General features: G+C 44.3%; 1 protein-coding gene across 1 annotated transcript; it reads right to left on the reverse strand.

The window, feature by feature from the left end:
- Positions 1–2957: 2957 nt before the first annotated feature.
- On the reverse strand, positions 2958–6405 carry LOC129705443 (protein NYNRIN-like). Its single transcript, XM_055649017.1, has one exon. It carries the CDS (start codon positions 5605–5607, stop codon positions 2959–2961), a length of 2649 nt encoding a protein of 882 aa, XP_055504992.1. The 5' UTR covers positions 5608–6405; the 3' UTR covers position 2958.
- Between the last annotated feature and the right edge of the window lie 17170 nt (positions 6406–23575).

Here is a 23575-nt window from a genome sequence, read left to right on the forward strand (position 1 = left end):
GGGGAGGCGAGTCCAGCCGCGACAACACTCCGGCTGGAGCCCGCCGCCCCCGGCCTTTGGTTCCCACCGATAAATCTTCCCCTCCACCCCAACCAAAGATCTTAGAGCAGAGGATCTTTGACCCCAACCACCCAGCGGCCCGCCCTCGGCCCCGACCCCACCCACGGCTCACTGTAAGTGCTCCTTACAAACCGATGGTGTTTTAAACGGATTCTGATGGTGAATGTCAATGAAAACTGCAGCTGCTTGATATCTGCGGCCAATGTTGTGAGGGGCCTCAGATTGTCAGTCAACATCTGTGGAGAGGGATTCCTTCAGATCATCATAGTAATATCTAGCAATGTTACAAAATTTTGAGATTTAAAAAAATCAAGTCTGCAATTTACGCCAACAGATAAAGGATAAAAAGAAGTTTAATTTGACACCTAATTCACCTTCATATCTTCAGTATTAAGATTCAAAAATCACAAATGCTCTTGAGACAAATTCAGACAAAGAAGTGTTTTTATTAATTTCATATTCTGCAGAATAGGTGCCTCTCCTCTGAGGTCCCCTAGAGGCACACAGAAGATGGAGATGCTTTCTATCTTTATACAGTTCATTTCATTATTATCACATTCTCATCCCTCCCCATTGAGCTTCTTCCAATCATAACATAAAGCCCTGTTTCCCACGAGAACGTCTGGGAACGCCCACCTAACGTCAAAGACACCTCCCCTATCATGCATCGCATGTGCATTTAAATTAGGCATCTTGTCATAGTGGGTGTGTGTACATATTCATGTAATCTCATCAAGCATGCGTAGTTGAGCGTGACTTCGTGTCCCTTTCCCCTTCGTTCTAATTTCTTTACTATCTCCTGCTGAAGTCTTTCTACTGCTACTTTTTATCTAGAATTTCTCTCTGTTCTTATATCGTTACTTTCTAATCTACTAGCAGTCTGGTTTTCTGCCTTATTTCTTTCTAAGTTATTTTTCTATCCCTAGTCTAAATCAACCATGCCTGTTAACTCTTTCCTCACAATCCATCCTTTTCTTTTTGCTACGCACCCTTGATTTACACTATATCCTCCTTTTCTAATGCTAGCAGAAGGTTCTTCACCTCCCTATCCTCCTCTCGTAGGTCATACTGTGGTCTGAGGGCCATTATGGTGGCTGCACTGTTCTTCGTCAGGGCTGTTTCTATCAATCGCTGAGCCAATCCCCGTACGCAGGGAATGATACAACATCCGAACAAACACAGTAACCCCACCATGACTATCACTGATGTTAGGGCAGATGTAAAGATGTGCTTCCATTTCCCAAACCAGGAGTCTAGAAACCCGGTCCAGGAGGTGTCAACTCCAGAGTTCTCAGCCAATTCGATAGACAGAGAGGTGAGCCCTGCTAGGGCTCTTGACACTGACCCATCCGGAGCAGTGTTGTTGGGGATGAATGTGCAACATTGTTCGCCAAACATTACACACACCCCTCCCTTCTCAGCCAGTAGCATGTCCAAGGCCATGCGATTTTGCCAGGCCATTTGGCTGGTAGCTGTCAGTTGTTCCGCTAATCCTTCAACTGCATCTCGAGTGTAATTTATAAAGCGTTGTTGATTGTAGTATAAGTAGTTGATCCAGTCCACATTTTTATTAATTGTGGACCACCAGAAGAGTATGGACTCAAAGCCCGCAGCTATCTGATTTCTGGCTTTAAATTCATCGGGTACCCCTCTTGGCACCCCTATCGCATCTATATAGATGTGTGTCGAATGATCCTCTCACCTTTCTCTTTTGTCGTCGGCTTCCTTTATTGAGTTCTACAGCATGTTCTACTGCTATGGTGAAGGGCATCATCAGTTGTATGAGGGTACAGGTTCCCGTCCATGACCCTGGTAACCGGGGCCACAGGGTATTCTCCCCGCACCACCACCAGACATCGGCTCTACTGACTATCTGCTTTTTCAGCCAGGAGCTATTGAACAGTGGCCCCTGTTCCTCAGCCGTTATGTTATACGTCTGATTGCAGTTGAGCACCTCCCCCATGTCCTGTCCCTCTGGGTTATTTCTTGTATAGCACTCAAACCCCTCCTCCCCAAAAGGAATGGTAAATGGAGGAGGTCGAGGATCTTCCCTTCGGCCCTTCGTATTGTTGTTGCTGGCCGGAAATAGGTAATGATAACTCTGGCATATCTCATTTTTTTGTAAGAGGGGATTCGTGAATAGCTGTAGTATACATGTCATAGCCCTAGGTGTTCTATCCCAATTCAGGGGAAATGGTACTGGGACCAGCTGAGGCCTAGCTCCAGCGCAGGCGTAACAATTGGTTCGTTGCATACTTCTGGCTGTGTACATCATCCAGGCAAGCCAGGTGTTGGCTCCTTTTCCCCCTGTTGGTATTCCCTTCTCATATAACTGCCTTAATCCTGTTTCTCCTGCTACTATCATTATCTTCAGCTTCTTAGACTCATTTTCCCTGGTGACATTGCTGACTACTGGTGGTGCTGGTGTTGCCCCGGGATCCCTATTCTGACTGTCATCTATCTTGAACACCTCTCCCCTATCCTCGTATATTACCATCTTCCCATCTCGCTTTACTTCTATCTCAAACTTCAGACATGCGTCCTTCCCTGTTTTATCTGCACATATCCAATACCTACCACTTTCCTGTATCTGAACACTCTGTATGCTCACATATACGCGTCCTGGCAATTTCTCGTTTGGGTTTTGATATACTCTCCACCTATCAGTTTGATAGGTGGTCCGATGCCACCCATATTTTGATGAAGTAAACACCGCGTGCCAATCTTTACAGGGATGGGTGCATACATACATTCTATAGCCGCACCACCTTTTTCCTTTACATACATTAAATGGGATGGTGGTGGACCTTCTATTTTGTGGTATTGTGATTTTTATGCATGTTACATTACTTACAAGTTGGGTAACTACCCAACACACGACCCACCAACACGAAATCTTCATTTTTCCTGCGGGTTCTTGGTAAATATTAAAGTCAATGGTTCTTCTCCTTTGCGCACTGTCCACGGGCTGATATCGTCTGGTGGGGCCTCCACAGGACCCTTAACTCGACTTGCGTGTGTCCACCCTTTCTCTTTTGTTCGTACTGCTGTCTCCGTGATTAGTAATACCAAGTAGGGTCCAGTCCACTTAGGTTGCAGCTTTTCTTCTTTCCACGTTTTTATTAATACCCAGTCTCCAGCCTTGACTGAGTGAATTGGAAAGTCCAGTGGTGGGCTCTGGGCCAGCAATCCTTTAATTTTTAGTTCTGCAAGAGATTGGGACACTGCCAGTAAATAGTTCCTCAGGAACACATCGTTCCCTTGTATTGTTGGGACTCCTTCTATCTTCCCTAAGTATGGGAGCCCGAATAACATTTCATATGGTGATATCCCTATGTCTTTTCGAGGTGCCGTTCGGATTCTCAACAGGGCTATCGGGAGGCACTTAGTCCAGGGGAGTCTCGTTTCCTCTATCAACTTGGTAATTTGGGTCTTTAAGGTGCCATTCATTCTTTCCACCTTTCCTGAGCTCTGGGGATGCCATGGTGTATGCAATTTCCATTCTATTCCCAGTGCTTCACATATCATTTCATGTGTTTTTGAGGCAAAATGGGTCCCTCTATCTGAGTCTATTGTTTCCACAATCCCATATCTGGGTATAATTTGTTCTAATAATATCTTGGCTACCGCCTGTGCGGTGGCAGTTGCCGTGGGGAATGCCTCTACCCATCTGGTGAAATGGTCCACTACCACTAACAGGTACTTCCATGTTCGTACCCGGGGCAGCTCGGTAAAATCTATCTGTATTCTTTGGAAGGGCCTAACTGCTAATGGTTGTCCTCCTCCTGGGACTGCTCTCATGATTTTCTTATTAATTCGCTGACATATCACACAGCCCCTTATGACCTGTTTGGCCATGGTAAACATCCCACAGCAAGCGTAGGTTCTGAGGAGGGTGTCACAGAGGGCTTGTGTTCCCCAATGGCTTTGTCCATGTAATCTCCCTAATAACTCCCTCATTATTTCTTTGTTCAATAGCTGCTTTCCATTTGGTGTCCACCATTTCCCATTTGAAGTACGCTGAGCCCCCATTTCTTTCATGTTTTCCTGTTCTTTCTCACTAAAGATAGGTATCTTTTCCTCTGGTTCCCTTAACGGTATTAGTGACTTCATTTCTACCATCTGTTCTGTGGCTGCTCTTTTTGCAACCTCATCCACTGCCCTATTTCCTCTGGCCTCCAGGGTGTTACCCTTCTGATGCCCTGCCACATGTGCTATGGCTATTCGTTCTGGTTTTTGCAAGGCTTCCAGTGTCTGTCCTATCAATTGCTCATGTGCTAGTTCTTTACCTCGAGTTGTTATCATTCCTCGCTCTTTCCAGATCTTCCCAAAGGTGTGTACTACTCCAAAAGCGTATTTTGAATCGGTATATACTGTTCCTTCCTTCCCCTCCAATAATTCCAAAGCTCTCATTAATGCATATAATTCACAAGATTGAGCTGACCAACTACCAGGCAGCCTGCCACTTTCAATTTCCTCCATAGTTTCCCCGTTCACTATACCGTACCCACTATGTCTTTTTCCATCTATGCACCTGGAGGATCCATCTATGAACCACCGGCTGCCCTCAGCCAGAGGTTGCTCTTCTAAGTCTTCTCTACTTTTTGTCTGTAAATCTATTATTTCACTACAGCAGTGTACTGGGCCCTCTTCCTTGTCACCCTGTTTCTCTGCTGGATACAGGAATTGGGACGGGTTAAGGTTCTTATCCGTAATTATCATCAAATCGTCTTTTTCCATCAGGATGGCCTCATACTTTAAAAGTCTGGAGTCTGTTAACCATCTGTTGGATTTCTGAGTGAGTATGGTTCTTACTGTGTGTGGTGTAGAAACAACCAGAGTGCCTCCAAAGGTTAATTTCCTACTCTCTTCCACCAATATTGCGGTAGCTGCTACCGCTTGTATGCATCCCGGCCATCCCCTGCAGACTGGATCTAATATTTTTGAGAGGAAGGCCACTGGCTGTCGATTTCCCCCTCTTTTCTGGGTGAGTACCCCTAGTGCCACCCCCTTGTCTGAATTTACAAACAGGTGGAAAGGTTGTTCTACTGAGGGCAGAGCCAACACGGGAGCAGTAATCAAACTGTTCTTTAATTTCCCAAATTTCACCTCCTGTTCTGGAGTCCACTGAACTTTGTCTTTTTCTTCTCCCAATTTATCATACAGGAATTTTACTTGTCTGGAGTAATCATCTATCCACAGTCGACAGTATCCTATCAATCCCAGGAATTTTCGGATCTCTTTCTTATTCTTTGGTAGTGGTACTCTCGTGATCCCAGCTATCCTTTCGGGGTTTATTCGTCTCTTTCCTCCACTTATCAAATGTCCCAGATATTTTACCTCTTGTTTCACAAATTGAAGCTTGTTACGGGACACTCTTAACCCCTTCCTTCCCAAGAAGTTTAACAGGCTTATTGTGGCATCCCTCACTTCCATTTCTCTTGCTCCTGACAAAAGGAGGTCATCCACATACTGTAATAGTTGCGTTTCCCCGTGACCTGGAAAATCCTCCAATACCTGCTCTAAAATTTGGCCGAATAAATACATACACCTTGTCTTCAGGTTTAAAGGGTCCTTCCTCCTGGTCCATCTCCGACAGCTTTTACTTTACCTGTTCATAAATAGACTTGTATATCATTATTAACTGTTTCATATACTTTTTAAATTCTATCTGTAACTGTTCCAAACTCGGTCCCTTGCAGGAACTTCTCCATTGTGTCACCTGCTGGTTAGTTTGCATGCAACATTTCTTCAGTGCCAATGGCAGAGCATTACACAAATCTTATTTATTTTAACCTTCAATGTTCCATTTATTCTTTTCATCAAATGAAAACAATCCGTTGTCAAAGCTGATTTCTGTGGGTTTACCAAACCTCTTAATTACCTTATTCAGCATAAACGACACTACAGTGCTCATACCTAAATCGATTCAGACTTACCCTGGACATCTCTTCCAGATGCTGTTTCAGCTGCTTGGTCTGCATTTTAATTTAACTTCTTTGACATGTACTTTTTCCATTTCACCATACAATTTCAAAATTTCCAATCTAGTCTGAACTATATCCTGCCTTTCCCAAGGTCATCATCTGCTGTCTTATATTCTGAAGTATTTCTCCCTCTTCACTTGTGGAACAAACCAACAAATTGTCCACATCAGCAAATACTTTCTAAGGGTATACCATATAACCATATATCGAACCTGCCTCCACCACCTTCACTGGAAGCTCATTCCACACAGCTACCACTCTCTGAGTAAAGCTGTCTGGCTCTCTCTCTCTGTCTGTATCTCTGTGTCTGGCTCTCTCTCTCTATCTGTATCTCTGTGTCTGGCTCTCTCTCTCTCTCTCTCTCTCTCTCTCTCTGTGTCTGGCTCTCTCTCTCTCTCTGGCTGTATCTCTGTGTCTGGCTCTCTCTCTCTCTGTCTGTATCTCTGTGTCTCTCTGTCTCTCTCTCTCTCTCTCTCTCTGTTTCTCAACTTGAATCTACCATAAAACAACAAACCATAAAAGCTGGTCATGTTTCATCAATTAACTTATTTCCAATTATTTCAATCCATATTCACCATTATTTTAAATGTCCAATTCCTAGCACTAGTAACAATTTTCCAAATTAACTTTACTGACAAGAAATCTAAAAGAACATCAAGAAACGATTAAAAGAAAATCAAAAACTGATTTTTACAACTTCCCTTTTTCAGGTTACGAGGATACAAAGAGTTAATTTTACAGCTTGTTCGCAATCCAATTTGAACTACAGTGGAAATCTCGCTCCCGCCACTGTGTTCAATTTTACAACTTGCTCATTCCAACCTTTCATCTTACAACCATTCGTTCCAAACCGGTTTTTACATACAAATCACATTCGTTCCGTTCTTACTTCAAATAGATTATTCATTTTATATTTTCTCCCTGTCCTGCACTCTTGTCCCCGGCCTTTGCCGTCTTCTTATCTGCTACTTTCGGGAGTAACTCCCTCATCATCCTGTCTCTCTCTGTTCCTTATTTGCTGTTTTTCTACTGCCTGCAACATAATCTTTACTACTTGTTTTTCACTTCTGTGAAAAGGAATTGATCTAACTGTTCTTGTCAGACCTAAAGGATCTTCAAGGAGGCTATTTAACAAACCCCCTTCCCCCTCAGGGTCCTCTCCTAGGTACCTCCCTCGGGGGTCTAATTTCAACCGAACTTATCTTCCCCTTCTGCCCTTTGACTCCCCGTCCTGTTGGCCGGGTGATCTTCGTCCACCCCGGCCCCTGTCTTCTCTTTCCTTTGGGTATTTTGGCCCCCTCCGGCTCTGCATTTGTCCCAACGGACTATACCTTATCATTGTTGGCTTCTCCAACCCCTGGGTATTTCCTGCCCTCCAGGGTCCAGCATTTGCCCCAACGGACTATTGGGCAGAATGCGGGGATTTGGCCCACAGCCTTTTCCCCTCCCTTTTTCTTAACACCGTGTTTAATTACCTTATTTATCATAATCATATTCTTAATACCATGTTCATCATATTCTCAATACCGTGTTCATCATATCTGCCTTGCCCGTACAAGGTCTTAATTTCTACAGAACTTCTTATCTTCCCCTCCCTTCTGGTTACCTTACAGCCCCCTGAATCCTTCAGGGCGTCAACCACAAGGTCTTTCCACAATCGCCCAGGAAGTACTTTATTAGTCATTGTTCCTACCTGGGTTCTGTGCACAGAAATTGCTCGATTGATTTTTCACGATTTCCAACTACTCCCACTTCTTTGCCGAGTCTCTGTGTGGTCCGGATACTACTGCTTAAACAGCTGATGGCAAGCAAGGAGTCTGAGACCGCTGAACTCAGCAGGGTGCACCTTCCCTTCGTCCGTCTACTCCCGTCAGCTGTCTAGAGTATTGGATCCCGGACGAGCCCCCAAGTTGTGAGATTCAAAAATCACAAATGCTCTTGAGACAAATTCAGACAAAGAAGTGTTTTTATTAATTTCATATTCTGCAGAATAGGTGCCTCTCCTCTGATGTCCCCTAGAGGCACACAGAAGATGGAGATGCTTTCTATCTTTATACAGTTCATTTCATTATTATCACATTCTCATCCCTCCCCATTGAGCTTCTTCCAATCATAACATAAAGCCCTGTTTCCCACGAGAACGTCTGGGAACGCCCACCTAACGTCAAAGACACCTCCCCTATCATGCATCGCATGTGCATTTAAATTAGGCATCTTGTCATAGTGGGTGTGCGTACATATTCATGTAATCTCATCAAGCATGCGTAGTTGAGCGTGACTTCGTGTCCCTTTCCCCTTCGTTCTAATTTCTTTACTATCTCCTGCTGAAGTCTTTCTACTGCTACTTTTTATCTAGAATTTCTCTCTGTTCTTATATCGTTACTTTCTAATCTACTAGCAGTCTGGAGTACAGAGAAGGTTCACCAGACAGATTCCTGGGATGTCAGGACTTTCATATGAAGAAAGACTGGATAGACTTGGCTTGTACACGCTAGAATTCAGAAGATTGAGGGGGGATCTTATAGAAACTTACAAAATTCTTAAGGGGTTGGACAGGCTAGATGCAGGAAGATTATTCCCGATGTTGGGGAAGTCCAGAACTAGGGGTCACAGTTTAAGGATAAGAGGGAAGTCTTTTAGGACCGAGATGAGAAAATCATTTTTTACACAGAGAGTGGTGAATCTGTGGAATTCTCTGCCACAGAAGGTAGTTGAGGCCAGTTCATTGGCTATATTTATGAGGGAGTTAGATGTGGCCCTTGTGGCTAAAGGGATCAGGGGTATGGAGAGAAGGCAGGGATGGGATACTGAGTTGGATGATCAGCCATGATCATATCGAATGGCGGTGCAGGCAGGCTCGAAGGGCCGAATGACCTACTCCTGCACCTATTTTCTATGTTTCTATGTTTCTAAATATAAAATATTTTACTAGGATGACCTGAAATTAAAGCATATAGTTAGTTAATTACCTAATTGTAGTTAATTACAAAATTGACCGTTGTGATGGAAATAGTAATAAACACCCAACATGCCTTGAAAATTAAAAAATGTGATATTCTCAAGATCAGAACTTTAATATTATTGTATTATATGCTGTGTCCGTAACAGATAGGTAAATAAATTACAATTTCTAGCAATTTACCAAGTCTTTATGGAGAAGATCAGTTGCTAGCTGGTACATTGGCATATCATAATCAGTAGCATCATCATACTCCTCAGATTGTAACCAATAAGCAACTCTGTGCCCCTTGTTTTTCCTCAACTTTTCAATTTTGGCATTGTAAACTACAAGTTTTTTGCTCTTCAAAGCACACATGACATGCCTTTCTACCCACTACTTTCCGATTAAGCATGTCCTGTAGATTCCATTTCTTAAGAAAAGGATATATTTTTTAAATAGCCTAAGTATCCAGATAACAAACTAATCCCATTCACACAAGAATTCACAATATAACATGATTTTTAAATCTCACTGTCATGAATTTACATGCCAGATGGAAGGAATTTAATGTTTAATTCCCATAAATTAATCTAGAAACATCCACTCAATATAATTAAAATTATTATTTCTGGAACGCGATCGATTGGAACGTTGCATTTGCGGTGAATTTGAACCCCATATCGGCAAGAAAAACGCTGCCAGTTCGTATGGGGCCCAAATCACATTTTCGCATCGTAAAATTTGATTAAAGCCATCCCAAGAAACAAGTTTATATGTAAAATAAACGACTTACATGTTGTTTTGTCCCGTTCATGCGATCTGTCACGTTGTAGGCATTGAGGGCGTTAGAAGTCGCTTTTTATTTTAATGTAATTATTAAATTGTCTCGCGATTAAAAAATAAAATCGGGAACGGAAATCGGATTGATTTTTCTTCAGCAGCTAGCAGCCCAGGGAAGTCCGCCTCCGATATAAGCGGTAGAAAACGGTATTTTAATCCCGCACCCACCCCCCCTCAAAGGCGCCAAAGTCGCGCACACGGCCGGTGGCAGAACTGCAGCGCCTCTGAAGGTAAGTTTTGTAACATCGCTAGTAATACAGCACGGAATCAGGCCTAACTGATCCATGATGACCGAAATGTCCCATCCCATGAAGAAACATTGCAACGTTTAAGAAACATTTAGACAGGTACATGGATAAGATAGGTTTAGAGGGATATGGGTCAAACGCAGGCAGGTGGGACTAGTGTAGATGCGTGTTATGTATGAAATATGATTAACATATTTGATGTCTTGCGCAATGGTGCGCATGCGCAGCGAGTCTCATCGTGGCGTTCAGAAAAGAAGCTTGTTAAATACACAACAATTGGCAACGATGATCAAAGAACAGAAAAGAACAAGTACTTACAAGAAAAAAAGAAAAAAGTTTTAAAAAGAGTTTGCATTTGGCACCACGGAATTGGATCGGCACCAAGCAGAAAGGCAAGAAAAGTTGGAACGGGTAGCAAGAGCTCAAGAAAACAAGTGGGGCAGTAAGTTTCACTGAATCCAATCCAATCCAATCCAACTTTATTTGTTAAGCACTTTAAAAACAGCCAATGTTGACCGAAGTGCTGTACAGAAGAATAAACAAGACATCATAAACAGACACCATAACAGCTCACATGAGGTGCAAAAATTACATATGAAATACAACAATAAATTAAAAGACATAACACATGAGTAAAAATAATAGCCACGGAATAAAAGCAATCAAAAAATAAGAAATTAAATCAAGTAAATAAATAAAGTCGACATCTTACTGGGTATCAAAGGCCACGGAGAAGAGATGGGTTTTAAGAAGTGATTTAAAAACAGACAGAGAAGAGGCCTGTTTAATGTGGAGAGGCAGATCGTTCCATAATTTGGGTGCCGACACAGCAAAGGCACGGTCCCCTCTGAGCTTCAGCTTAGTTTTAGGCCCACTCAGGAGCAGCTGATTATCTGACCTGAGAGAGCGGGCGGGTGTATAAAAGCGCAGCTGAAAGCTGGAAGCCTAACCAGCAGGACAGCAACGGTGCCTGCTTACCTGGAACACTTTCCAGTGCCGTGCAGCCCACAGCCAGGTCCAGCAGCCGCCACCGACGTCGGGTGAGTGTCCAGTACTGTGCAGCCCAAGGTTGGGTCCGGCAACCGCCATCAACAACGAAGCCGAGTCTCCGACAGCCAGTCCCTGCCATGAGCACAGCCAGCCCGGCCTCGAGCACAGCCAGCCCCTGCCACGAGCACAGCCAGCCCGGCCTCGAGCACAGCCAACCCCGGCCTCGAGCACAGCCAGCCCCGGCCTCGAGCACAGCCAGCCCCTGCCGTGAGCATAGCCAGCCCGGCCTCGAGCACAGCCAGCCCGGCCTCAAGCACAGTCAACCCGGCCTCGAGCACAGTCAGCCCCGGCCTCGAGCACAGTCAACCCCTGCCTCGAGCACAGTCAGCCCCAGTCAGCCCCGGCCTCGAGCACAGTCAGCCTGACGTCGAGCACAGTCAGCCCGGCCTCGAGCACAGTCAGCCCGGCATCGAACACAGTCAGCCCCTGCTGTGAGCACAGTCAGCCCCGGCCTCGAGCACAGTCAGCCCCGGCCTCGAGCACAGTCAGCCCGGCCTCGAGCACAGTCAAACCCGGCCTCGAGCACAGTCAGCCCCGGCCGTGAGCACAGCCAGCCCCGGCCTCGAGCACAGCCAGCCCGGCCTCGAGCACAGTCAACCCGGCCTTGAGCACAGTCAGCCCCTGCCGTGAGCACAGTCAACCCGGCCTCGAGCACAGCCAGCCCTGCCTCGAGCACAGTCAACCCCTGCCTCGAGCACAGCCAGCCCCGGCCTCGAGCACAGTCAACCCCGGCCTCGAGCCAGCCGCCCCGGCCTCGAGCACAGTCACCCCGGCCTCGAGCACAGCCAGCCCCCGGCCGCAAGACACAGCCAGCCCGGCCTCGAGCACAGCCAGCCCCCGGCCGCAAGACACAAAGTCCCCAGCCGTAAAGCCAGCAAGCAAGTAAGCCAGCAAAGCAGCAACAGCCAGCCCGTGAAGCCAGCAACAGCCAGCCTGTGAAGCGAGCAAATGCCAGCCGGGAAGCCAGCAAAGCCAGCCCGAGAGGTCGCCGAGGCTCCGGAGTTCCGGACTGTACGAATTTAATGTATTGGTCACTGTTACCAATAAATGTACATATGTGTGCATAGCAGGTATACGGCTTTAAATGTTCTAGTTTGTCACGGATTTAATAGATTTCTACTAATAAACCAACATTTAATGTTAATAACATTATCATCTTGCGAGTGGGGTTTTCTGGAACGCGATCGATTGGAAAGTTGCATTTGCGGTGAATTTTAATGTTAATAACATTAAATGTTGGTTTATTAGTATAAATCTACTATTATAAGAATTAGTAATAGTCAGTGGGCTGGATAACCTTTTAGTGTGTAAAAGAATTGAGTCCAGTGCAGAGAACACTGTGTGAGAGAACAGAACATACTGTACCTGAATAGCAATAGTGTAGCATGGCTACTTCAATTGTAGGAAATGTGCCCCAGTTAGATTCGGGGTATAATTTTGAGGAATGGACCAAAGTCTTAGAGGCTTGGTTCATTTCAAATTATATCACTGCAGAGGAGAAGAAGAGAGCATGGTTCCTTACAGGCTTAGGAAACAAGGGTTATCACACATTACGTGCATTGCTGCAGCCAGCAAAGCCCGCGAGTAAAACGTACGAGGAACGTAAGGAGGCATTTATTAATTTTTTAAAATTTAACCTTTATTTAACCAGGAGAAGTCTCATTGAGATTAAAAATCTCTTTTACAAGAGAGTCCTGGCCAAGACAGGCAGCAGCACAGTTCCACAGTTACAGACAATAATTTAAAAAACAACAGAGAACATATAAATAGAGTCACAGTCAGAACATCATCAAACAAAGCATGTACAGACAGAAGAGCCCGCTTCAACATCATTATGAAGGGATTGAAATCTGTTTATAGAAACCAGCTCCTTAAGTTTCAGTTCATTCTGCAGCTGATTCCATGCGAAGGGAGCAGCATAACTAAATACCCTTTTCCCCAGTTCAGTACAGACTTTAGGTACAGTTAATAAGAACAAGTCCTCAGAGCGAAACTGATAAGTTCCTGTGCTTTTTCGAATTACATACTTCTGCAGGTATGAAGGAAGAACACCGAGGATAGTCTTATAAATAAGGATATGCCAATGATGGAGTCTGCGGGTGGACAGGGCAAATCATCCAACTTGAGCATACAATGAGCAGTGGTGCGTGAGGGTTTTAAAATTAGTAACAAATCTCAGTGCTCCGTGGTAGACCGTGTCCAAAGACTGTAGGCATTTTGAAGATGCATTCATATATAAAACATCACCATAGTCCAACACAGACATAAACGTTGCAGCAACAAGTCTTTTTTTGGCTTCAAAAGAAAATTGAATTAATTGCTCAATTCTCGCCAAAACCTCCAAGGGCATCCAGAGACAAGGAGCCTGAAATAAAGAAGACATGGAGCCCATCAAGGGCATCCAAAGACAAAATTCACAACTCCAAGAGGTGCTGGAGATGCGGCGGCAGCCGTGAGCCGGCAATGTGTAAATTCAGAGATGGTAGGTGCTTCAGGTGCTCGGGAACGGGTCACACCAAAAGCCAGTGTGATGCTGTTAGAGCTTATCAAAAGCAGTTCTGGGCACAGGTACTGGCCAGAAGTCAAATGCAAATGTACATTGCGATCCAGAGGGCAACCCTATCGATTCAAGCTGCCTTCAGGGGTATGAAGGTACGGAGAGAGATCCGGGACAAACAGAAGGCAGCGATGGTAATACAAGCAGCATTTAGAATGCACAAAGTATACCTTCCATACAGGACAATGAGATTGGCAGCTATAATAATACAAACCCATTATAGGGCACACCTTCAAATAAAACTGATCGAAAAACTTACGTGAAGATACGCAGCAGCATTTTGTTGCTTCAGGCTGCCTACCAAGGAATGGTTGCTTGAAAGCATTTGCGGTACATGCACAAATCTGCCAAGGTCTTACAGACTTATTATCAAATGCATAAACAGCGCCAGTATTTCGAGAAACTATGCTGGTCCGCCACTGCTGTACAGCAACGATACCGGGCTTGCCAGATAAGAGATGCCCACGTGAGACATTATAATAGTTTGAGAAAAGCAGTGGTTTGTATTCAGGCCTTCTACCGCGGGGTCAAAGCCAGAGAACTGGTAAAAAAAATCAAGGCAACACGCCATATTTATTCATTCTTAATGATGTGCATTACAAGAATACATTTCTTGACTCAAAAGGCGGCTATAGTCACTCTGCAAGCTTCATTCCATGGGTACCGATCAAGGGTATGCTACAGAGCTGTGCGACAAGCAGTCATTTCGATCCAGAGATGGTACAAAGTAGCAATGTTACAAAATTTTGAGATTTAAAAAATCAAGTCTGCAATTTATCCCATCAGATAAAGCATAACAATAAGTTTAATTTGACACCTAATTCACTTTCATATCTCAAGTAATAAAAAAGTTATGGCCATTTTCATACTCGGAAATTAGCATCTTGTTCCCTATTGATTTTCTATGGACATAACAAAAAAGCTGTGATCGTGGACAGTCAAAAGCCCATAACCTTCTTAAAAATTAAGAGAACTGAATGACATTTTCAGTTATCATAGATTGAAGCACTCTGAAACAAATATAAAATAATCTTACTTGGATGACCTGAAATTAAAGCATATAATTAGTTAGTTACCCAATTGTAGCTAATTTCAAACTTCAATTACTAGATCTAAACATCTATCCATTTCTTAATAAATGATTAACATTTTTAAATAGCCCGAGTGTCCAAATAATATTCACAAATAATTCACAATAAAACATGATTTTTAAATCTCATTTACATCAATTTATAGGCCAAATGGAAGGAATTTAGTGTTCAATTGCTGTAAATTAAAGTCAATTTAAATCAGCTTTCTAGTGGGTTCCTGTGAACGCGCTGGTTTAGAACGTTCACATTGCGCTGGATTTGTGCCATCAAATGCCCAGAAAAATACTGCGGGATATAAAGAGCCTAAAATGAGCTACTCGCTATAGAAAACTTTAATAACAGGGTTCTTAAGAAGCCCCATTTAATGTAAAAATAAGGTACATACCTTTAATTGTTTGCTTTATAAAACCCTGGGGCTGCGAGAGGTTGTGAGTTTAGAGAGTGATTTTTAAACTACTATAACTATTATACAAGGCCATAAAAACTAATAATACCTTTTGCGACGGGGTCTTTCAGCGATTTTCCGTTGATGATTTACTAGGCTGAACATTTTCAATTGCAACAGCCTAGTAAAAATCGCGTTTTAAACCCGCCCCCTCTAAACAGCGCCAAAATCGCGCACACGGGGTAGGGCAGATGCTCAGCCACGATTCAGGTAGGTTTTGTAACATACCTATACAAAGCATGCAAAATAGGGCATTCCCAGTTTGTGCAATATCAGTCAATGAGGTATGCAACCATTACCATTCAGGCTGCCTACAAGGTGGTTAGGCAGTGGGTTAAGCAAAAGCGGGCTGCTGTAAAAGTTCAGTCAGTACTCCGTATGATTTGGTATAGGAAAGACTTCCGCAAACTGAATTAGACAGCAATTGTAGTGCAGTTGCACTACCTTGCTTATGAAGCAAGAAAACTATACAGAGCACAAATCAAAGCCACTGTTGTATTGCAAAGACGATATAGATCCTACTTCTTGATGAAGAACCAGAGATGTGACTTAAGAAGACAAATAGATGAACAACAGAAAATGCTTAAACGATACAAAGAACGGTTAAATAAATGTGTGATAATGAGTAAAAAGCTGCTAATAGAAAAGTCTAAACAAGAGAGGCTTGCCGGTCGAGTCAAAAGTGTGCAGGACCGATTGCGACTAGGACACTTCACTACAGTCCGAAATGGAGCCTCCTTCACTGAGCAATGGACAGGTGGTTATGCATTTCAGAATCTTATTAAACAACAAGAGCGGATAAATATGCAGCACGAGGAAATTGAACGACAGAGGAAGCTGCTAGCAAAACAAAAACCTGCAGCCATGTGTCAGATGTCACCTACAAATAATGCACAGAAACAGAGAAAAACAAAGCAAATGGAGCAGAAAGTGAAACATTAACTTTAGCAGAATATCATGAACAGGAAGAAATCTTCAAACTAAGATTAGGAAATTTAAAAAGGGAAGAGGCAGAGATACAGGCAGAGCAAGAGCGATTAGAATGAGTTCGCAATTTACACATAAGGGAACGGAAAATGATAACACATAAAGCAAGGCGTAATGTACAATACAATACAATTTATTGTCATTTGAGCCCCAGTGAGGCTCAAACGAAATTCTGTTTCCACAGCCATACAAATTTAATTCACACAAACATCCATCACAGTGGACCCACTGTGATGGAAGGCAAAGTCTTTTCTCTCCCCTGTTCTCCATGTCTCTCCCGATATCCAAGCCCCAGGCGGGCGATGATAAGTCCCACGGCCATTTTAGGCCGTGCCGGGCGATTTACGGCCCCGCTCCCGGTCTAAAAGTCACAGTGTTGGAGCCCCCGGCGGGCGCTGGAATGTCCCACGGCCATGAAGCCATGCCGGGCGATGTACGTCCCCGCTCCAGGTCGTTCCAACCCCGCGACACGGGCTGGAGAAGTTGCGTTGCGGGAGCTCCGGGAAGCGGTCTCTCCCCCCGGACCCGCGAGCTCCCGATGTCCCAGTCCACCGGACCTGCGGCTGCGTTGCTGGAGCCTCCGAGCCCCAGGAGTCGAGTCGCAGCAGCGAGTCACCACCGCTCCCCACGCTCCGAGGCCGGCCAGCCCCACGATGGTGAGTAGTCCGCAGCTCCGCAGTCTCCCGAGCCCACGGGTCGTTCAGGTTGGAGGCCGCTCCACGGTGCTAGGCCCCAACGACAACGGAGACCCGACAGGGAAAAGGTCGGGTCTCCCGACAGGGAAGAGATTTTAAACGGTTTCCCCCTCCCCCCCCCCCCCCCCCCCCCCCGCTCCCCACATATACACATTTAAAACTAGTATTAAAAAAACACCAACACTACATTTGACTAGACAAAAAATAAAAAAAGACAGACAGGCTGTAGGAGCCGCTGCAATTGGTGAGTCGCGCCGCCAACAACAATATATGTATTTGGTTTAAGGAAGATGGGTGGAGTGAAAACATTATGTGCTAAGTTTAGATATGATTATTACGGTTATGAGGATGTATTGTAAGATTACTTTAATAATACAATTTTGCAACAATATTAATTATATTTTAGGTAAAGAGCATATACAGTGAAGATGAAATTGTGTTACCATCCTCCAAGTTAAAGGGGGAGGAGTGTTGTGTATGAAATATGATTAACCAATTTGATGTCTTGCGCAATGGTGCGCATGCGCAGCAGAGTCTCATCGTGGCGTTCAGAATAAAAGTAGCTTGTTAGTTTACTCCCGAGTCCGAGCCTTATTTAAAGTCCGTTTCCAGCACCAAATACACAACAATGCGACATGTTGGTCAGTGTGGGCAAGTTGGGACGAAGGGCCTGTTTCCACGCTCTAAGCCACTTTTTGCGTGCATTTGGTCCATACCTCTTTAAACCCCTCCTTTCCATGTACCTGTCCAAACGTCTTTTAAAACTTGTTATAGTACCTGCCGCAACTACCTCCTCTGGCAGATCGTTCCATCCACTCACCACTCTGTGTGTGAAAAAGCTTCCCCTCAGCTTCCTATCTTCCTTAAATCTATAGCTTTGCTCTTGTGAAACAGAGTACTATGTTTACATATTCTGTTGCGCTGCTACAAGTAAGAATTTCATTGATCTATCTGGGACACATGATAATAAAACATTCTTGACTCTTGACAATATTCTGTGCTCTTTCTCCATTGATACATTTGTCAGCTTCAAAAGGCCAGAGTTGGAAGAGCACAGTTAAAACTGAGGTCTGTATGGCTGGAGGAGTTTAGAGAAACAGGAAACTGGTGAAGCCATTGAGGGCATTGAGCACAGGGACAAGAGATAACCAGGTGCTAACATGAATTGGGTGATGGGTGACTAGGATGTTTGTGGGTTTGGGTACAGGTAGACCCATTGCCTAACAGACCCAAGAGAGATCCAGGTGCGATTGTGACATCGACTGCACTTGTCAGACTTTGTTACCTGGGTAGGACCGGTACATTGATCCTGATCCTTTTTCTCCAGAGATGCTGCCTGACCCACTGAGTTGCTCCAGCATACTGTGCCTATCATTTACATATTCCAGCGACTTGGTTTCACTCAGGGCTGAATGAACTCCGGTGCTACAAGATTAGGTTGCTGGTTTGTACCACCATAAATTTCAATTTCTCCAAGTTCGTCCTGCCTTCTTTAGTTTTGGAGATACATTTAAAAGACACCTGGACAGAGAGCCAAGAAGGCACTCTGACACCTCTACGCCTTGAGGAGACTGAGGAAATGTGGCATGTCTCCAGTGACTTTTTACAACCATTTACAGATGCACCATAGAGAGCATACTGTTGGGGTACATCACAGCTTGGTTTGGGAACAGCTCTGCCCAAGACCGCAAAGAAATTGCAGAGTTGTAGATGTAGTCCAGTCCTTCTTACAGTCCAGACTTCCCAGCATTTATTCCATCTACACTTCACGCTGCCTCGGAAAAGCAGCCAACATAATCAAAGACGTTCCATGAGAACACTCTTTTTTCTCCCTGCTCCTGTTGGACAGAAGGTACAGAAGCTCGAAAGTGCGAACCACCAGACTCAGGAACAGCTTCTTCCCATCTGTGATTGGGCTTCTGAGCGGTCCTTCCACAAACTATGGTACTGTGGGATTCACCTCTATCCCACTGCAGACATTGGACTTTGTCTGTGGAACTAATGCATTGCAATGCTGAGAACTATATTTTGCACTCTGTATTTTCCCCTTTGCGCTACCTATTGTACTTGAGTTTGAATTGATTGTATTTAGGTATGGTATATCTGATCTGTTTGAATAACATGCAAAACAAAGATTTTTACAGTTTAAGTAGGAACTGCAGATGCTGGAAAATCGAAGGTAGACAAAAATGCTGATTTCCTTCGCTCCATAGATGCTACTGCACCCGCTGAGTTTCTCCAGCATTTTTGTCTACCAAAGCTTTTTACTGCACCTTGGTACACTTGACAATACGTGAGGAGGTGTTGGAGACTCACTGTGATGGATGGTGATGTAAACTGTGTTAAGTGTGGGTCTTGTTTTTTTTTTTGTAATGTAAAAAACTGTAGTAAATGTAATTTCGTTCAAACCTAGGTTTGAATAACAATAAATAGCATTCCATTCCATTTGCATACAGGGCAAATAGATCAACAGAGGATGCCATCTCTCTGGCTCTTCACACTGTCCTGACTCACCTGGACAGACAGGGCACGTACTTGAGGATGCTCTTCATTGACTATAGCTCTGCATTCAATACGGTCATCCCCACCAAGCTCACCACCAAACTCCACCAGCTAGGCCTCAGCTCGCCGATATGCGATTGGATCCTGAACTTTCTGACGGAGCGACCGCAGGCAGTGAGATTGGGCTCGCACCTGTCCTCCACTATCACCCTGAGCACCGGCACACCACAGGGCTGTGTACGAAGCCCCATGCTCCCTCTTCACTCACGACTGTGTTCCTGCATTCGACACCAACACCATAATGAAGTTTGCAGGTGACACAACAGTGATTGGGCTGATCACCAACGGTGATGAAACAAAATACAGAGCGGAGGTGCAGAGCCTGGCGGACTGGTGCGCACGTGACAACTTGTCACTAAACACCTCCAAGACCAAGGAGCTGATTATTGACTTCAGGAGGTCCCATAATGGAGAATACGCCCCAATCTCCATTTACGGGGAAAGTGTGGAGAGAGTGTCCAGCTTTAAGTTTCTGGGCACTCACATTTCAGAGGACCTCACATGGTCCACCAACACCGCTGCGCTGGTCAAAAAGGCACAGCAACAACTGTTCTTCCTGAGGACATTAAAAAAGACTGGTCTGCCCCAACAGCTGCTGACAACCTTCTACCGCTGCACCACAGAGAGCATATTAACTTATGGTATCTTTGTGTGGTATCTCAGCTGCACGGAGGCGGAGAGGAGAGCTCTTCAGCGCGTCATCCACAGAGCATAGAGGATTATTGGGACAGAGCTACCAGCCTTGGATGGCATCTACCACACACGGTGCCTCAGGAAGGCCGTCAGCATCCATAAAGACTCCTCATACCCTTGTAATGGACTGTTCGATCTACTTCCCTCCGGCAGACGTTACAAGGCCTTCTACGCCTGAACCTCCAGACTCAGGAACAGCTTCATTCCCAGAGCTATAGCGGCTCTGAACCGGCCCGGCTGAGTGCCCCCCATCCCCATGGACTGTCTCCCTCAGATGGTCACATCGCACAGACACATCTGCACTTTAGTCTGTTGAACTGTTTTGACTATTTTACTGCTCTTTTTACAATCCATGTTCTCGGGATATCTAAATCCAAATTTTATTAGTTATTTATGTTATGACATAGGTTGGAAGCTGCATACCAAATCTCGTTGCACTTATGTGCAATGACAATAAAAGATAATATTATTATTATTATTATTATTATGATTATTTCCATTCCATAATAATCCTAAACACTGGATGTTATCAGGCCAGTGTGAACCAGAAGAGGGCAGCAGAGGTCCAGCAAGCTGAACCATGTTGGAAAGAACTGCAGATACTAGTTTAAACCGAAGATAGACACAAAACCCTAGAGTAACTCAGCCGTGCAGGCAGCATCTGAGAGTGCGCAGGAGCTTTGAGTCTGTAAATTTCAAGAATGTCAAATGTTCAAGAACCTGATGGTTGTGGGAAAGTAGCTGTTCCTGAAAAAAGACACAAAGTGCTGGAGTAACTCAGCGAGTTAGGCAGCATCTCTGGAGAACAACCAATGAAACGTTGGCTTCCTATCGGGTCAGACTACAGGAGGGAGATTGAAACACTGATTAAATGTTGTCAGAACAACCATCTAGATCTCAACTTCATTGAGACAAAGATGATTGTTGATAGACCCAAAACGCTGGAGTAACTCAGCAGGACAGGCAGCATCTCTGGATAGAAGGAATGGGTGACGGTTCGGTTTACACCCTTCTTCAGATGTTTGTTTACACAGATAGACATAAAGCACAGGAGTAACTCAGCAGGTCGTAGAAACATAGAAAACTAGGTGCAGGAGTAGGCCATTCGGCCCTTCGAGCCAGCACCGCCATTCAATATGACCATGGCTGATCATTTAAAATCAGTACTCCGTTCCTGCTTTTTTCCCATATCCCTAGATTCCTTTAGCCCTAAGAGCTAAATCTAACTCTCCCTAGAGCTCTTAAAGATAGCGGAGTCAAGGGATTATGGGTAGAAGGCAGGAACGGGATACTGATTGTGGATGATCAGCCATGATCACAGTGAATGGGGGTGCTGTCTCGAAGGGCCAAATGGCGTACTCTTGCACCTATTGTTTATTGTCTATTGAAACTAAGAGCTAAATCTAACTCTCTCTTGAGAGTCGGGCAGCAATTGTGATGAAAAAGCATAGGTGGTATTTCAGGTCAGGACCCTTCTTCAGATTAGGTCTCCTTTCCTGTTTTTTTGACAGATGACAGAAGTCTGAAATAGAATCAGAGTGGTCACGGTGGTGCAGCGGTAGAGTTGCTGCCTTACAATGAATGCATCGCCGGTGACCCGGGTTCGATCCCGGCTACGGGTGCTGTCTGTGCGGAGTTTGTATGTTCATTCTCCCCTTGACCTGCCTGCGTGGGTTTTCTCCGAGATCTTCGGGTTTCGTCCGTGAACTTCGGGTTTCCACTCACACTCCAAAGACGTACAGGTTTGTAGGTTAATTGGCTTGGTGTTAATGTAAAAATTGCCCCGAGTGGGTGTAGGATAGTGTTAGTGTGCGGGGATCGCTGATCGGCACAGAACCGGTGGGCCAAAGGGCCTGTCTCCGTGCTGTATCTCTAAACTAAACTAAAGTGGGTTAGTGGGTGCAAAGTGTTCGGCTAGCTACTGGAGGGAGGAGCCAGGTGACGGCAGATGAAACTTTGAGTTCATTAGCAATGTTACAAAATTTTGAAATTAAAAAAATCAAGTCTGCAATTTATCCCATCAGATAAAGCATAAAAATAAGTTTCATTTGACACCTAATTCACTTTCATATCTTCAGTATTAAAAAAGATATGGCCATTTTCATACTCGGAAATTAGCATTTTGTTTTTGCTTTTCCATTGACTTAACACAAAAGTTGTGATCAAGGACAGTCAAATGGCCATAACTTTATTAAAAATTAAGAAATTTTCAGTTATTATAGATTGAAGCATTCTGAAACAAATATTAAACAATCTTACTTGGATGAGCTGAAATTAAAGCATATAATTAGTTAGTTACCCAATTGTAGCTAACTCCTAAATTCAATTACTAGATCTAAACATCTATCCATTTCTTAAGAAAAGATTAACAATAACACAAGAATTCACAATAAAACATGATTTTTAAATCTCATTGTCATTAATTTATAGGCCAAATGGAAGGAATTTAGTGTTTAATTGCTGTAAATTAATGGCCATTTAAATCAGCTTGCAAGTGGGTTTTTCTGGAAAGTGATGATTTGGAACGTTGCGATTGCAGTGATTTAGTCCCCATATCGGCATGAAAAACACTGCCGGTTCGGATGGGCCCCCAAGTCACCTTCTCGCAACTTAAAAATTTGAATAAAGGGATCTTAAGAAGCACTTTTTAATGTAAAAATAAACAGCCTACCTTGCCTTGTCCCCTACGTGAGATCCGTCCCGTTGTCGGCGTTTGCGGCTTTAGAGGATGATTTTTAATCTACTACAGCAATTAAATAATCCAATTAAGTTTAAAAATAACTGCAGTGAACGAATGTCGCAGCGATTTTTCGTCAGCAACTAAGCAGGCTGAACAACCTCGATTTCAATAGCCTAGAGAAAACAGCGTTTTAAACCCGCCCCACTCTCAAAGGCGCCAAAGTCGCGCACACGGGTAGCGACAGAACTGCAGCGCCGCTGAAGGTAAGTTTTGCAACATACTTAGTTCATGGCTTGTTCCGGTCCACACGTTCTTCCCAGACGGGATAAATAAAATATAGACACAAAGGGACGGTAGATAAACAAAATAGGTTGCGTAGGCTAATTGAATAATTTAAGCGTGATCCATTCTCTAGTGACTCAGTTACTCTCTTCTTCACACCAGGAGTCAAATGCTGGTTCCCTGCTCCTTAAAATTTGTCTCTACTTCCTGAAAAGATTGTGGAGATTTGGTATGTCAGAGATGGTTCTGTGAACGTCCAGGAGCGAGGAAAACCGCAAAAAGTTGTGACCACTGCCCAGTCCATCACTGGCTCTGACCTCCCCACCATCGAAGGGATTTATCGGAGGTGCTGCCTCAAAAAGGCAGCCAGCATCATCAAGGACTCATGTTCACCTTTCTGAAGGATTTTCCTGACGTCGGCCTCTATGACTGTGACTGAAATGCCATCACAGCGGAT

Source organism: Leucoraja erinacea, chromosome 2 (genome assembly GCF_028641065.1).
Source record: "Leucoraja erinacea ecotype New England chromosome 2, Leri_hhj_1, whole genome shotgun sequence".
NCBI lineage: Eukaryota > Metazoa > Chordata > Chondrichthyes > Rajiformes > Rajidae > Leucoraja > Leucoraja erinaceus.